The sequence below is a fragment of the Myripristis murdjan genome, chromosome 3, assembly GCF_902150065.1.
Source record: "Myripristis murdjan chromosome 3, fMyrMur1.1, whole genome shotgun sequence".
NCBI lineage: Eukaryota > Metazoa > Chordata > Actinopteri > Holocentriformes > Holocentridae > Myripristis > Myripristis murdjan.
In genome coordinates, this window is record NC_043982.1 from 24,694,127 (window position 1) to 24,710,980 (window position 16,854).

Sequence of the window (16,854 nt, forward strand, 5' to 3'; positions counted from 1 at the left end):
TCCAAGGACAAAACCTTCTTTCTTATCAATAATAATACTGTTTAGCATGCAAGCACTTTGGTCTGAAGAGCTCTAATTGCCTCTACTGAACAGGATACCTTTTACTTCATAATTTCAGCTCAATTTAACAGTCAGTCTCTGTGGAGGCCAACATAATTAAAAAAAAAAAAAAAAAAAGCCAAATGAAGCATTAGGTTAATTGAGTTTAATTTATATGGCTAAACAATGAAGTTCTCTGCAGCCAAATTACCACTCACAAGACTTATTTACATTAGAGTGGCTGCTCTGCTTATTCAAGGTTTGTGTTGTGTGTAGTGTGTGCAAAGTCCTGTTGTTTCTAAAGTAAGTGTTCATTGTCACTTACCACTGCTTGCTTCACTGTAATACTGGCTAATATAGTTGTTCATGTCATCACGTACAACCGGATCTGAATGAAAAAATAAAAATGTTATACAGGGAATTGGATAGTGTGATTATTACTACAGGTAATATGATCCTGAACAACAGTACTATCTGAATGGGTTCTCATGCAACATGGTTGATTTTTTTATATTTCATATTTCATGTTTTTTTTTTTTCTTATTATTTTTGGCTGTATAATAGCTGCATTTCCTAACTGAGATGCATTTTCTTCTTAACCCATCCCTCAACAAAATAATCACTTCTATCAGTGTTTCCTGTTTTTATGTTGTCTTAATTAAATTCCTGTACAGCAGGTATATAGTATAGATCAGAAATCACCACAGCAAGAAATAAATTAATCAAATTAAGGCCATTGTTTTAACGCTATTTTAACAGGATGCTAGTCTTTAGTGGTGTTTTTTTCCCCCAAATTAGCTCCAATTAGGTTGAATTTTACCACGGCAGATAGCCATTGCCATACATCTGCCCCTGACCAGATACTTTATTGGCTGGTCTCACACCAGGCTACACTGTACATTAGCTGCATCCTGGTGCATAAGACATAAACTGGGCCAGGGGCAGGGTGGGGTAGACTTCAAGGATGAGAGAGACAGATGTAGGTAGTGAGTGAGAAAGAGAGAAGAAGTTCTTTGTTCAGGCATCTATTCCTCCAGTCTGGTGGGCTTCAGGATGCACGGTGAATGGCTCTGATCTGCTCTACTCCTCTGATCGCTTGATTGGTCCTGAGCTCACTGTCCGCCGGCTGAGTGGGAGCCCAAAGTACCCTGAGTGCTAGCCCTTGTCCCCCGGGACATGCCGCAGACTCTGATGGGTAATTTCATTTATTTTTCATTCTAAAATATTAATCCCGGAGCCACCCCTGGAGAGGAAGCATTGCGCTCACTAAAACAAGACCGAGACAATCACTCCACAATTAATAACACATGAGTCTCAGAAAAGAGAATGGGGCGTCCAGCATACATAAAAGGCTTGCGTCCTCTTTCTGTGATAGTCAGGCTATCAGGCTGTCATCTGTCTATGGAAATGGAGAGGTGACATGCAAAGGTCATTTTAGTTCATTTCTAAATTATGATGTGTACAGGTGTGTATCAGTTATACACCACAGGGGAAATAGTGTGGAACCTGACAGTTGGTGTTATTTCAGAGTAATACTCTACAGATTCGAATGGAGCTGTCCTTTGTTTTGGGAAACTCCCAAAAATACTGCTTTTTCATTAGGTCAATTTGAGAGGCTTTTCATCTTGTTTGGTACTTAAAGGTAAGAAAACCAAACCAGTCTATTAGAGATTTGATGTTTTCACAATTATTTCTATATTTCAGTCTCTTCCAAAAACACTGCCCAGTTCTCAGTCTTTGCTTTTCCTGCTTGCTCTCAACAAGGACTGAGATTTAGCCCACTGCCACGATAAGTATGCTTGGCACTTTGATGGCACCCTGCAGACAAGAGTGAGAGGAGCCTCAGCTGCCCCCTCATGCCTGCGAACCCACACAGGCCACAGTCTTGCCCAGTGAGCCCTGCGGCCTAAGTGCTCGTCCCAGTGACCGTGTTTTTGTAAAAAGCCCCACTTGTTCCTGAGAGCCAGATTTCCCACTATCCCCTTGGGGTGGTGGTGTGGCTGCTCTGGAACCTCCTAGTGTCCTATTGTGGTTTCCAGGTGAAGGGGAACAGATGTTGACAGGGGCCCACTCTCTCCTAACAACATGGCCCAATGCACAGAGCACTCTGTACCTGAAATAGCCCAAGTGGTCTGGGTTGGCTTGGCTGGGCTCGCCACGAGGGGGACAGGATGAGGGAGACAGTTGGGACAAGACAGATGCCCATGCTGGCTGACGTAGTGTTGGAGAACATGCTTGTTTTCTTCAGGATTCACCAGATCCTAAAAGCCTTTTTGCCCTCATATTGATCTCACAGCGCCTGCGGTCAGATGGGTGTTGTGTGTGAGCACAGAAAGGCTAAGAGCCTGGCCTCAGAGATGCTCCAGGGCTACTGCTCCAGATTAACTGAACACTGCTCTGGCATCCGGTTCACCTGATGTTACATCGTTGGGGACTTTTTACCTCACATAATTATGTGCATACTGTATGGCGTGTCTCTCCCTAGGTCTGTCATGCTGCTTTCTCAAGCAAACACTAGCTGGCAGGGTGCATATTCAACTGAGACATATTTTTACACCACAGGATTTTTGTCTTGAGATGGAATGTTTGGTCATCTTTCTTATTGTTGTTTGTTTAGTAGTACTTAATTACAGCATAAAGCACCAAGGTCAGTGTAGTTGGTTTGTACCTTAATATATGCACATTCATTACAGCGGGGAGGTGTGGTTGTATTTTCAGCCTTTAGTAATTTAGTTTTGGCGCAATATTTGGTAGCAGTGGGTTTAAACATACAAAAAGTTTTTTTAGACCTCTAAAATTTTTGATACACTCTCATAAAATTCATAAAGACATTTATATGTAGCTGGAATTTTACACTTTTTGCTGCTTTTGTGGTAAGGGTTCATTTTTTAGACAATTCAATTTGCACCTTGTTTTTTAGGCCATGGTTTGCTGTATCAAAAGTCAGTTTCTTTCATTTCAATTTAAACATATACAAATAATTTAGCGCAAAATATTGGATGGTGCTTTTGCTTATTTTCTGTAAAATTGTACAACCTAGCAACAGAAAGCCTTTCTATGTAGCTTGTAGAAAAGCCAATTATTAATCCTAATTTATTGGTCCTGTTTGCTGTAATGTTGCATTGTGCTAAAAACATCATAGTTCACCACATGCTTATGATTCAGTGAACTGAGAATGCAGAATTGACTGAAATTTTGATTTCGGTACACTGCACCTTTGCAGTTCAGGTGTGTTTTACTTCACTGTTTACAAACAGTAACATCACTTTACAGTTACGTTTCTTGAACCACAAAATATATGTAAAGCATATGCTTGGCTATCATGCCCTGTAAAATGCAGCAATTTCTCTAAAATGACCCATTTCAGCATGCTGCAAAATGACTCTGGAGCACCAAAAGTCTCTAAAAAAAGAAAAAAAAAAAAGAAAAAAAAAAAGAAAACATTACTGTAGTAACCATAATATACCTGCAGTGGCGTGGGGCTCCCTGCGGTTCCTCTGGCCACCTTCATCGTCAGACTCCCCAGGAGTCAAGCCCTCCACCACCTGGAAGCTCCTGCCCTGTTTGCCCCAAACGTGGTGGATCTGCATGGCTGCTTCACGTTCTGCTGCCAGGTCCAAGTCCTGCTGAGCCAGATGGGCCCTCAGCTGCCTGATCTCAAACTAGAGTGTGTGTGTGTGTGTGTGTGTGTGTGTGTGTGTGTGTGTGTGTGTGTGTGCGTGTGTGTGTGTTGATAAGGAAGTGTGGGGATTGTGAACAAACAGAGAAACAGGACAGGAATGAGGAAGGAGGGGTGAGGAGGAAGAAGATGGAGATGGAAAAAAGAAATCGTGGGGGAGGGAAGAGAGAAAGGGAGGAAAAAAGGATGGAGTGACAAAAAGAGCAGATGAGGTGAAGAGGTGAGGGAGGGAGAGAGGGAATGTGTGTGTGTGTGTGTGTGTGTGTGTGTGTGTGTGAGAGAGAGAGAGAGAGAGAGACAGAGACAGAGAGAGAGAGACATGGTCTAATACACTGAGAAATACATTTTAACACAAAGCACCAGACATTTGAAGTAATATACATTTATGGCTTGCGCAAAATGAACAGTGTGGAATAAAACACAGTATTTAAAGTAATATCTTGGTATTCATGAGCATGCAGACATGCCTACAGTGTAGACATTAGAGCTGATCAAGATGGCTAGACCATCTTGGAGGCTGTGTGTCGACTGACTTGGATCAATGTTTTCATTAGGTTTTCTCCAGATCTGACAAATCATATTGAAAAAAGTCAAGGCAAATTACTGGGGAACTGTTTTCAGCATTTCTTCAAGTATTCAATTATGTTCTGGGTATTTTGTACAATATGCTTCATTGATGTACAGTTATGGCCTGTGTGTATTGATTTTGAGGTCTTGGATCTTGGGAATAAGTGCACATCTAAGCAACCATTGACAAGAAACCCTTTCATGCCGTCTTCTGTAATGAAAGTGATTGTAAAATAAAGGAAAAAAAATTGAGCAAACATCAGGCCAATTTATATTGTACCAGTTTGAAACCCAACAGCAAAGTGTTTAATTTTGTGCAGACTCAATTCAGTTAATTCTCTATCAATATTTAGAAATGCCCTTTGACATTCTGCATTTTTGCACTCAATATGATCAGTGTAGGCTAATCTGAGGGATCTTGTTGACCTGTACAGATTGAATTTGTATGTAAGGTATTGCTGCCCTCCTCTGGTGGTTTATCAAATGACAGCCCCTTATCTGGCACAAAGCATTATGGAGCTGCATGGCCCTGGTTACACTAGTCATGTAGTAAATCATCTACAATGACAAATATGCACACAGATGCCATTACAGAGAAAGTGGCTGTATAATAACAAGTATAAAACAGCCTGAAATGTTAAAACTGTAAGTAGATATTTTGGGCTTTAATAAAATAAGCCCAATTCTAAAGTGTGCAAGCATTATGTAGTCTAATTTTAAATGAGAAATTTGCTTTAATAAATAATCTAAGCTGTGAATAGAGAAAGGGTTAACTGCAGGTATTATTCTAAGGTAAGCAGGGATCAACGCATTCGGTACTTCTCTAAAGTAAATTGGTAGTTGTGGGCAAACCTACACTAAAGGCTAAATCTCAGCTGAATGGAGGTTTAGTAGATAAGAACAGCTATAAAGCAAGCGAGGATTTTGTGGCAAATTAAGACCAATTCTAATGTGAAACTGATTATGACCTACAGTGAATGTGATCTCAGGGGTTAATTTTGGCCACATTTCGAACTCAGTGTATGTTCAGACTGTACCCCATGCTTATGCCATAGCATAACCCCAATTTTGACAGGCGGTACCAATTATTTTCTTCTCTTTGCATGCAGCTTACGAGTGACCTTTTCAAGGGTAAGTCTAAAGCATGTGAGGAACTACAGCCCAATCGTAAGGCTGAATCTAAGGTGTGTTGGTACTCACAGCCTGTTCCTGGCAGATCTGAGTCAGACGCTCCAGCTGCTCTTCCCTCACGGCCTTGGTTTTCTCACACTGCTGGATCTCCAATTCCATCTCAACCTTGACCTGTAACACATAAGCTAAGGAGGCAAGGTGGGGAGGGAGAGAGAGAGAGAGAGAGAGAGAGAAGACATGAACACTGAGTTTCCAAGCCAATATAACTGCACAACTTAGTTAACTTATTCATCTGATTATAATGACGTGAAAAGGACTAGGACAGCTAGGATGCCCAAGAGTAACCAAGAGAAGAAGTTCTGGTAGGCCTTGGACAGTTGGTTAAGTTGCCTTTGGTGAAATACAGACAGCACAATACAATGTCAGTGTTGGTGGACCATTAATCCTTCACACTTCCTGTCTGTCCTCAAACTTTATGAAATACTAGTGCTGAACTTTAAGTCTGTATCATTCCAGCAGCGTCATTTTTAGTCAGGTAATAACAGGGTAAGTGATCAGAGATCCATTTACACTCAGGCTTAACAGAATTACTCCTTGTAGTTTGACTAAAAGTGTAATATGTGATGAGAGTTAACTAAAAAAGGCCAAAACGTGGCTCTATGTCACCTGAATATTGCCTCTGCACATGCAGTTAGAGACCTGCCTCCAGAGCAATCTGTATTGTTTAACACATAGATTCAACAAGATGCTGACATGTTCCACAGGAAACTTTGTCTATGCTGACTCAAGAGCTTCACACGTTCCAGTTTCACGCAGCTTTCAGCTCCATTTATGATGTGAACATCCCATTCCACCTCACACATCTCCCACACGTCTCTATTGAGTTGAGATTTATGGATAATATAGTAAACCACCTTGAGATGATGGCGCATTACCCTGCTGGAAGTATCCATTTGAAACAGCTGCAGACTGAGTTCAGGTTCAAGAGCGCAATGGGTGTCGAGTGGGCAGTTATATTAGCTCAAATCAAATCCAGCCTGACTGCGACCACGTCAGCACCTTGTCAGCAACAATGTTGAAGTGCACTGCATTAAAATGATGCTCAATTGGTGCTAGGGGGCTTACAGTAGTGTGTGCCAAGGAAACTTTCCCCACTCCGTTACACTACCAGCCTCTATTGTTGATATCAGGCAACATGGACATGTGGATATATATTGTTTACACAAAATTCCAACCCTGCTATCAGTGTGGAAACCTGGATTCAATGGATCAGGCAACATTTTTTCACTCTTTACTTGTCCTTAAGTGTTCACACCGCCACCAGAGTTTTATCCTCTTTTTCTTAGTCAGCAATGGGTCCTCTTCAAGGATCTGATCTGACACTCTGCACACTGATGTTGTACAGAGCTGTAGCAACTGTGCCTATCCATGAATGAGTCTCGCTATTCTCCTCTAACATCTCGCATCAATAAGGCGCTGCTGCTGACTGGATGGTTTGTGGTTATCGCACCAGTCTCAGTTACCTTTAGGCTGTATAGTTTGCAAAAATCTCAGGAGGGCAGTCGTGTCTCAGATGCTGGAAGTGATGTGTCTAGTACCGAGGATTCAGAATGTTTAGTCAAACAGCAACTGTACCTCTTGACCCTGTCTGTGTGATTTATTTATATGTGACTCACAGGGCGGAGGACTATGGTGTTTTTGTAAACAGGGAGCTGTACCTAATGAAGTGGATACTGAGGATATATGTGAACATCACAGTTGGTAGGCAATTAGTCCTTCACACTTCTCTGACATCTCATTTCTAAGTCAGCTGTGTGACATCACACATAGTAATCCTGTGTGTCCTGAGAGGAGGATGTTGCAATGAGAGGCATACATTATAAAAAATAACCATTACTTATCCTGGTCTAATTCTCAGTTCATTATTATAGACTCTGTTACCACATGGTATTAAAATACGTCTAATGGACAGTCCATCTGTTCACACCAGGCATTGAAAAGCATCTCCACATGCATCTCGCCTGCCCACTTGTGATCAGACCTCACCTTTCCACTCTATATGCAAAGAAACACGTAACATTTCAGAGAGAAACACTTCAAATGCAAAGCAGAGAAAAACGTACCAGGCCACCTCCGAATGTGGCCGGAGCCAGCGGATATCAGGATGCATTGAGGACGCATTGCTGCGGGTTACACCTGTATTTAGAGGTGTCAGCTTGTGATGTTAATACCAGGTGGGAACAGGGTCATAGGTTGGTCATTGTTGTTGTGACAGTGGAACTTAGAGGGTACTGCTTACTACTGGTAGCATATCAAAGCACACAGACATCACTACATGCTCCTTCTATCTGTTTATAGTCCTGCTGAAATATACACATTGGGGAAAGGAGGACATGGAATAAGGTCAGACCAGTCAAAAGTCACACCCAGTATGAAAACTTAAATCATAAGATTATTAACTATTCAAATGTGTATGATAACAAATAAACACACCAGTTTGTGCATGTATGCGCATAGTACATATGTGTGAGGGCATCTGTATGATTGCACTGTGAGTTTATGTGTGTGTGTGTGTGTGTGTGTGTGTGTGTGGTGGAACAGTGCTGACAGCTGCTGGCAGGACATGAGGAGCAGTGTAATTCACACCACGGCTGATCCCACACCATCACCGGCCAACACTACAAACCGTGCTCCACTCCAGGCCAAGGCCAAGACTGTTGCCCCTCTCAGATTGCTGCCTCCCTCATGTGATGCACAATGTACACAAAGCCTTGTTTTCCAAGCACTCTGACAACTGATGTATGACATCTTGTAGGTCAGCTAATACATTGTTTCTAGGAGCACTGGCCTCTTTGACATGTTTTATGATTTCATTACACAACCTTTTCTTTTTCAGTTAAAACTGAAAAAAGAAAAAGTTGTGTAGTTTATTAATCAATCAAAAAGCCTTTTTCAGTGTGATAAGTAGTAGTAATATTATTGGTTGTAGTGGTGGTGGTAATAGTAACACTAGTATTACTATCATTTGTACTGTTATACTGTACAAACAGTATTACATTTATTCTTTTTTTTTTTTACTCCTTGTCAGTACTACCATGAAAATGAAATCACACTTTCTCGCAAAAAGGTCAAAAAATAAAAACTGCCACTTCTTTTGTGGCCCACAAATAAAAAATAAAATAAAATAAAATAAAATAAAATAAATAAACGATTTACCTTTCACCAGCTTCAGTGTGGCCACCTTACAGGAATAGCAAACCAAACTGCCTTTTTCAAAGGGCTACTAATGCCAATCCTGTTTGCCAGAAGACTTGTACCTTCTTTTGCTGATTTATTTAAAAGATTGACCCTTTTCCATTCGATGTCTCAATTTGCTGATAAATTTGATTTATTTTCCCCTCACACACATTCTACTGCAGTTTGTTCTTCTGTACTTCCTCTCCCAGGGGATTAACACAAATAGTTGGCACTTTATGGTACACTTCAAAGTTAATTTTGTCAGGGATTCAATCCCTCTCATAGCATAATTGAGCTGTACCCTTGGCTATTTGTTGGTTTTTATTGGTTTGAGTGCGACTTTTACCTCTGAGATGTGCTGCTGCCTGCTTAACAAGCCAGCTCAATAACTCACAAATATCAAACCCAACAGGTTGAGGTGTGCTGCAGGGAAATCAAGAGTTCATGCCCTCGAGATCGACACTGCAGCTGCATGGTAAGAAGCATTATTCAGCTGTGGTGAGATTGTGTTTCACCAGCGTGAATCAATGACATGGAAAACTGTATTTTATTCATACCAATGACAATTAATCATGTCGTCATAACTTGTCTCTGTAATTCAGTAACATTAGTGTAATTAATTCAAACAATCTGAACATAATCAAGTGCTCAGAAGAGACCCAGGAGTCTTGATTAAAGCTATCCTCAGTTCAAGAAAAACATTTCTTAACAGAAATTGCTTTGCTACAACAAAAAATGACAAATGGTTATGATAAGAAACTGATATTGGGTGATTGAATTAAAATAAAATGCAGAAACAACAAACAACCATTTATATAATGTAGCCTTCATCTGCCTGGAGGGAAGGAGGTGGATATGTGGGCAGGTAATTATTAACCATGGATTTTTGGGGAAACACTGGGAGAATAACACATTACTCCTCCACATGAACAAACTGCACGCTGAGTTCCTGTGTGGTTTATGTGTGTCTGATCCCGTATGCCGTCAGAGGCCCATGGTGAGGGTGACCTCCCTGCAGATATTGAACCAACCTGCATTAGCATAGGGGAGAACAGCCACTATATTCATTATGGCCCCTCTGAATCTACTTAACCAGGACCTTACGATCAATAAAAGTTAGAGTAGCAGAGTGGCAGCAATTTACTCTGAGGGCTGATCAATAGCTATATTGTTCTGAATAGTAAATAATTTGTATAATCATGGAGAGAATGGGGTCACTTAGCTGTTGCAGAGGCCAACTGGGTAATAATAATGCCCTGTGCAAATCTACTTGATACTTTTGGGTAACTAAAGAAATATCACTAAACATTTGTCTTTTTGGTTAGGCTGCTGTAATAACTCAAAACCGCTATACTTTTAGATGGTAGAAAGGGGCTAATGCATCAGGTCCAAGCTGTGGTTTGATGTGAATTAATTTGTTCTCCTGATGTTGCTGAGGACAGCCCATTTTGGTCCACAAAATTAGTTGCAATGTGCTCTTTCCTCCTCTCTCTGTCTCCCTCTCCCTCCCTCAACCCTTCCGGACGAGGCAAAGCCCGGGTTCTGCTTGAGGTTTTTGGCCCTGTTGAAAGGGTTTTTACCTCGCCACTGTCACCCTGTGCTTGCTCGTGGAGGAGATTTTGGTTCATGGGATTGGTCGTTATCTGTTGGGTTTCTGTAAAGCACCTTAAGATTACTTCTGTTATGATTTGATGCTATACAAATAAAATTGTATTGCATAGAACTGAATTGGCCCCATACTGTAACAACTCAAATAATGGAGGCATAAAGATGGTTACATGTCTTGAAACTACAATAAGCATGCACACAGGGCTTTGGCTGGCCTCACCATCAATGATCCTTTTGACCCTCCAGATTCGTAGGGTGATGATGAGGCTGATGGCATCCCAGGGGCTGCTGGGCCCATTGGCCACAGTGGAGGCCACCATGGGGGCCAGGGACAGCACGATGACAGCACCATCAAACACCTGAGAAATGCATACATACACAAGCATGTATCACCTACATACAGTAAACCACATACTGTGCAGGAGTTCATATTACATATACAGTAGATACACAAATACATACATATTCCCATATATGTATACATATACACATAGGCTATAAACAGTGCAGCATACCAGTGTTATGAAGGTGGAAGATTGCAAAATCTAAATGTTATTTGAAAATAAAACAACAATCCCAAACCTTTGTTGTTTTTTGTTTTTAAAAAGAAATGTGATGATTTTTGTGTTCTAATATTACTTTTTATGGCACTTACTGGGAGTGCCAGTGCCATACCTCAACTTTGTTCTCAATGTAGTCCCAGATCCCAAGCACAACTATTCTGAAGACAGTCTGTGAAAGAGAATGAGAGACACAAAAGGGTATTAAGATACAGGTTAGAGGGTATATGGACATATTTTTCAAATTGGGTCAAGATAGGTGTCATGATATTTGACAAGTTGGATTATTTGGCAGGAACATTTGTCAAGACGGGTGAGCACAGCCTGAAAACTGGAGTCCATCCCAGCATGCACTGCAGGGAAGGCAGGGAAAGGTGTATACGTATCAATCACTAAAAAGCAGCCCATGTTAATGTACAGTATGAATGAAACCTTCATTGCCCCTTATATAAACATAAGTACATAAAAACACAGAAGTACTGCTAGTACTTACATAATAATAAGTAGAACTACAATTAAAAGAAAGAATAACTATAATGGTATAGCTGAGTAAGTAAAATTGCAGGACTATTGCATGATAATATGAATACTGTACAAAGTTTATTACTTTATTCATGGTAAATAAGAACTTGTTGTGCAGTAACACTCATTAGCTCTTCACATTACCTAAAGCATATCACAAAGAAGACAGAAAACATTCCTTTACATGCTCTATTTATTTCCCAAACACTTTACAACAAACATCTATGATGAGGCTTTTATTGCTGAATTCTTGCTTTACCGCAGACCTCTATCATGAAGATTTTATTGCCATAGCAAATCTTTTCCCTGATACTGATCTTGCATCTACAAAAGGTTAGCGCAACACGAGTAATGTGATCGCACACCTATCAAGTTCTACACTGTGCTCCACGAATGTTGTCAGTTGCGGTTCCCTTTGTTGAGCAGGGCCATTGATTTGCACTCCAATTAGCATGGGGTGTCATGTAAAAGTGGCCCTGCTAATCTATCAAACGGAGTACATGTCGGACAACAGCATCAGTGTAAGCGAGAAGCTCAGTGGCCCCACCCATATGTTAGAACTCTTTTCTCTAGAACTCTAGAACTGTTTTCTGATTGGTGTGGAGTGACCAGCTGGCGTTACACTACATCCATCTAACACCACTCCCAGATGACCCTTCTTCTATGATATCAGGGGCAAGGTGTTAGGATGGATCATATCACAGTAACCCCATCCCCACTGCTCATTAAGCTCGGCTTTAATTATTATCCTGCTGGCTCACTGGTAATTAATATTTGGTTTAGGGGCGTTGGGGCTGAGACTGTCAGGGTAATTGCTTTGCAACAAAGTAGGGGCCTGTGGGCCAAATTCTCCCCACTTTACTTTGTTTTGTTTTTCACAGTTCCAGAGTGATAAGATACTACACTTTCATACAGTGAGTCAAATTTCATGAAGTTTAATTATAATTGTGATTCAAATGGATGGAAGTTTCACTGGCTGTCTACAGTAGCCTCTGGGTAGTATTTTTCAAGCTGAAGCAAAATCCTTACTAGCCAAATTTTAAATGGAGGACAATGCAAATAAAGCAGAAATGGCAGCCACACAGTTTCCTCTAGCCTATGTCTGACTTCTATTGGTGGTGATAACATATAAGCTGATATAATTTGCTGATAGATTTAAAAACAAATGTGATGTTTCATTATCACATTTACACTTTAGTCTTTAAGCAACTTATACCAACTCTGAATTATGTTACATTCTTTTATCACCTAAACTACAAGCAAATAATGAACATAGAAGGGATTTTATTTTGTAAATGGGAGAGGCAGGGCAAGAACAAGCTTTAGGAGGGGCAAGAATAAGCTCTATGAGGGGCAAGAATAAGCTCTATGAGGATTAAATCAGGGGTGTCGTCCTGTTTATTGTAATCTTGTGAATACTATAAACAGCGATATTGGGCTTTGAGTAAAGTTGAACTGGAATGTGAATTTAAGGGGCACTGATAGACATGCCTTACCTCTGAAAAGAAGAGGGAGAGGATGATAAGGCTGATCCAGTGGATAATGCTGGCAAACTGGAAAGCATTGGCAACTGTTGAGAGAAGAGTTGGTATGAATGTTTGCGGCCAAGTTTCATAAAATACACACAAACAACAACCTGACGTTCCTATGGGCCTTTGTGGTGAGTCAGCACAAATTAATTTAGCTGGGAAAAAATGAAAATAAAAAATAATTCCTTTGTGTACCTCAGCTAATATCTTGTATAAGCATGGGTCATGCCTTTCACTGAAAATATTAGTTTTTTTTGTTTTTTTGTTTTTTTTTCCAGGAAGTTCTAGCAGAAAGCGACAACTTTTTCCTCCTCTGTGCCTGAATCAACTTCTTCCCTTTTTCTCATATTCCACCGCCTCTCATCATCTCTCTGCTCCTAGCCTGTTTATTCTGTCCATCAGCACCTTTATCCCTTTCCATATCTCAGACTCCGTCCATTAATCCACAGTGCCAACCTGCACCTCTTCACATCTTCTGCTACTAATCTCCGTGCATTTGTCGCGCTCCCTTGCTCATCCGTGCTCGCTCACTCCCGCCCCATTGCCCATTCCTCCATTTGTCTTGTGGGACTGGCAGTGGTTGAAGCTATAGACTGCAATACATCTGAAGTGACTGGTGTCCCATGGTCCCTGGAGTGAGACTCAGGTATCATTAAAGCCTTGCACCTCCTGGATGCTGGCCTGTAATCGATGGGGATGTGAGCCCGCCGCCATTGACAAGAGACTTGGTTCATTATCACATCTCTCCATCACTCTCCATCACAGCCATCTGCCATCCAGCACCACCATCTCCTCTCTGACTACACATAGTGGTAATGAAAGGTGAGGAGTGGAGAGTGTGTTTTAGTCTGTAGTGATATAGGCACAACTCTTCCTGTTGTGTGGAAGGCCAATCAGGAAAAAAACATCCTGCAAAACACTTGTCAACCCAGCCATTTATTACCTCTTAATAGAAAGATGCATTAAAGAGGCACTTTTGCCCATGTGATTGTGTCTTCAGGCGCTGATTTTAAATTCCAGCATCACACGTTGCTCTGTTTTAATTTGTTTGATTGTTTTTATTCTTTCTACTGTTTTATTGCTTTGTTTTAATTTGTTTGATTGTTTTTTATTCTTTCTACTGTTCGTACTGTTTTGTTGTTTTACTATAATTCATGTACAGCTCTTTGTTTCAGCTGTGGTTGTTTTTAAAGTGCTATATAAATAAAGCTAAGCTGAAAGCTGAGCTGAGCTTCAGCCAATAATCTATTCCTTATATCTGCATTAATTTAGTTGATTAGAGGGTATACAACTACGCATATTTTGGAGCATGTTAAAATGCTATGTTATGTTGAACAAGTGATGTAGTTTTATGTCAAATGGAAAACTCATGATGCATGAAAAGTGCAGATATAAGGAACATAATTGGCTGAAGTACTTTAAGATGCAATGACGCAGGCAAAAATGTTGCATCAATGCATATTTTTAGATCATGTTAAGAAGTACTGAAGATATTTACAAGTATCTTGCAAGATGTTTTTTGCCCCATCAGCCTTCCGCACTACCGACATACTAGCAATAATTTTTAATTTTGCAACTAGTCTAAAAGCAATAAGCTGATGAGTAACGCTATTCCAAATAGAAGACAACTCACGGTAAAGCAAATAAACCTTTTATAATGAATGCTTTGAATGGTCATGTCACTGCCATGCGTCATGTGGACATTATTACCAGTATGCTATTAGCAAAACCATAGTTATTTTTGTGCAAAATGTTATTGACATTCTGACTGCAAGACACAATTCAATGTTATATCACTGATAATGAAAATTTTGATTTCAATTTCCAAATCACCTTCAATAATAATTCCTAAGAGGTCTGGTTGGTAAAATCACATGAGCAATAGAATTCACAGTCACATTCGTATATTTTACATAAGCTGTAATTGTCCAAGTGGTGCAAAATTAAAGTACATTATGAATCACATTTTGTCTGTGTGTCATGGTTTTACGAGTATAAGGGCTAGATGTATGCTAGATGTATGGTGCTGGATCAAAGTAATAGTAATAGCAATATACTGATAATGTAATAATTTCACCGTTGATCCTTGATCATTGATCCATCCTTGTTAATCCTTGTTAATCCTTATCACTTAAAAGTCACGTCAAGTTTAGTTCTATAGCTGTTCCTGTAAAGGAAATAGTTTTTTCACTTGACCCCTCTCACTGGGAGGTCAGAATGCAGAGAAAGTGCCTCTGGACCTAGCAAGGACTTAGTATCTTGCTCAAGGACACTTCAGCATTTATTTCCCAGCTGCTCCAGTGGTGCTGTTGTGTGGCCTACAGTAGAAAACTGTGTTTTGTTCCCAGGTGTACATGAATGATAAGCAGGGCATTGCTAAAAAAGAGTATGCATGCTCAGCAAACCTCTCTTGAATAAATAAAGGTTAAAAAAGCAGCCATGTATACTATTTACATTGTAGAAGCTTGGTGTCTATGAGCAGCTCCAAAGACAGGAAGAGCACCACCAGGATGACACAGGCCACCAGGATACAGTTGAAGCCAGCGCTGAGCAGACAGACCTGCCACAGGGCGACTCGACGACCACAGCACGGCTTCAGCCAGTTGGACCTGAGCAGAGAGGAGAGAGGAGAGAGTCACCATTACTGAGCGTACTGGAAATAAGTGCTTCAATGAATTCTTTACTGTCTTAAACTGCCTCCCCACATACACACACAGAGTAGTTTTACTTTTTGATAGCTTGTGTTCATGAATAAAATGTTTCTTATGCAGAATAGAACTTAAGCAAATAAGCTGATCAAGTGAGGCACTGAGCTGAATCCTGAGCTGTGACTCTTGGATGAACAATATATGCAATATCTATCCCTAAGCATTTGTGACTTGAGTTGGATTGATCAGTGAATGCAATGTTTCCCATGCTTTTAGTCTTCATCTAACCATAAAGGAAAGAAATACACAGCAACACTGGTTTGGCTTCCCTGGTATGGCCAACAGAGGGTGGTAGTTTACACTTGTGAACTGTGATGTCCATTAAGTCCTAGCAGAGATTGGTAGTGACAGAGAGAGCAAAGCAATCGAGTGTGGTCAGAGAGGGCATTGAAAAAGAAAGGGACAGTGAAGCTCTGTGAACTGGCGACTTGTCCATCAGCCCTATCGGTGACTGGAATAGTGATGGAGTCTCTTTTACATGGCAATGAAGGGATTCACTGTAGAGGATTCTGCTCAACAGGAAGGACTTCAGGTTCAGCAAAATGCTGAGGAAGCAAGAGAAATTGTTAGATATCTTATATAATCAGAGATAATTAAATAGATGCATCAAATTGAGAATCATTTGACGGCTATCTACTGCAAAATTTTGAAAATTTTGTCATTATGCTGTAAGAGGTACTAAGAGTGAAGAAACAATCTCCAGTCTGACAGAAAAAGGAAACATTAATCCACATAAGCTGCTAAATATCTAAATAAACAGGTGGTTAAACACCTTTCATTCTTGATTAATTGATCAGCATTTTTATTTATTTATTTATTTTTTTGCTTTATCATACCAGTGATGTATCCAGATTTTTGACTGTTAAAGCATCTCACAAGATGAATCAAGCACCTCCATCATATCTTGCACTACACATCAACACCATACAGTACTTACTACACAAGGCATTTTTTCTCAACATGCAGACCAGCTACTACGAGGGCTGACAGTAGGAGTTGAGAGAAACAATGCCTCTCACCAGCTCTCCAGCAGGAGTGGAAAGTTGGCTCTGCCCACTACCTTTCCCTTCTCCCCATGCACTGGCATGGAGGAGACAGACATTGGCAGAGCACTCCTCTCCTCTGATCATGTCTTCATTCCTTGGCATGGTGCTAGCATGAGCTTAGACAGTGTCAAAATGATTTTATTTCCACCATGGCTTCAAAATTGCTATTACTGCAAAGACTACAGAGGCATTTGGATATCTGAACTGTTTTAACACCCAATATGGCCT

At 40.5% G+C, this 16,854-nt stretch overlaps 1 protein-coding gene across 1 annotated transcript in view; it reads right to left on the bottom strand.

Annotated features, from left to right (window-relative positions):
* The window catches only part of LOC115354188 (transmembrane protein 266-like), a gene marked incomplete at its 5' end in the record, with an annotated part of 47,207 nt that overhangs the window by 746 nt on the left and 29,607 nt on the right, over positions 1 to 16,854 (bottom strand). Inside the window, 7 exons of the mRNA XM_030044445.1 lie at positions 365 to 427; positions 3,506 to 3,701; positions 5,486 to 5,601; positions 10,482 to 10,620; positions 10,937 to 10,993; positions 12,840 to 12,913; positions 15,327 to 15,481. Of these exons, the coding sequence (XP_029900305.1) occupies positions 365 to 427; positions 3,506 to 3,701; positions 5,486 to 5,601; positions 10,482 to 10,620; positions 10,937 to 10,993; positions 12,840 to 12,913; positions 15,327 to 15,481 (800 nt within the window). The remainder of the gene's footprint in view (positions 1 to 364; positions 428 to 3,505; positions 3,702 to 5,485; positions 5,602 to 10,481; positions 10,621 to 10,936; positions 10,994 to 12,839; positions 12,914 to 15,326; positions 15,482 to 16,854) is intronic.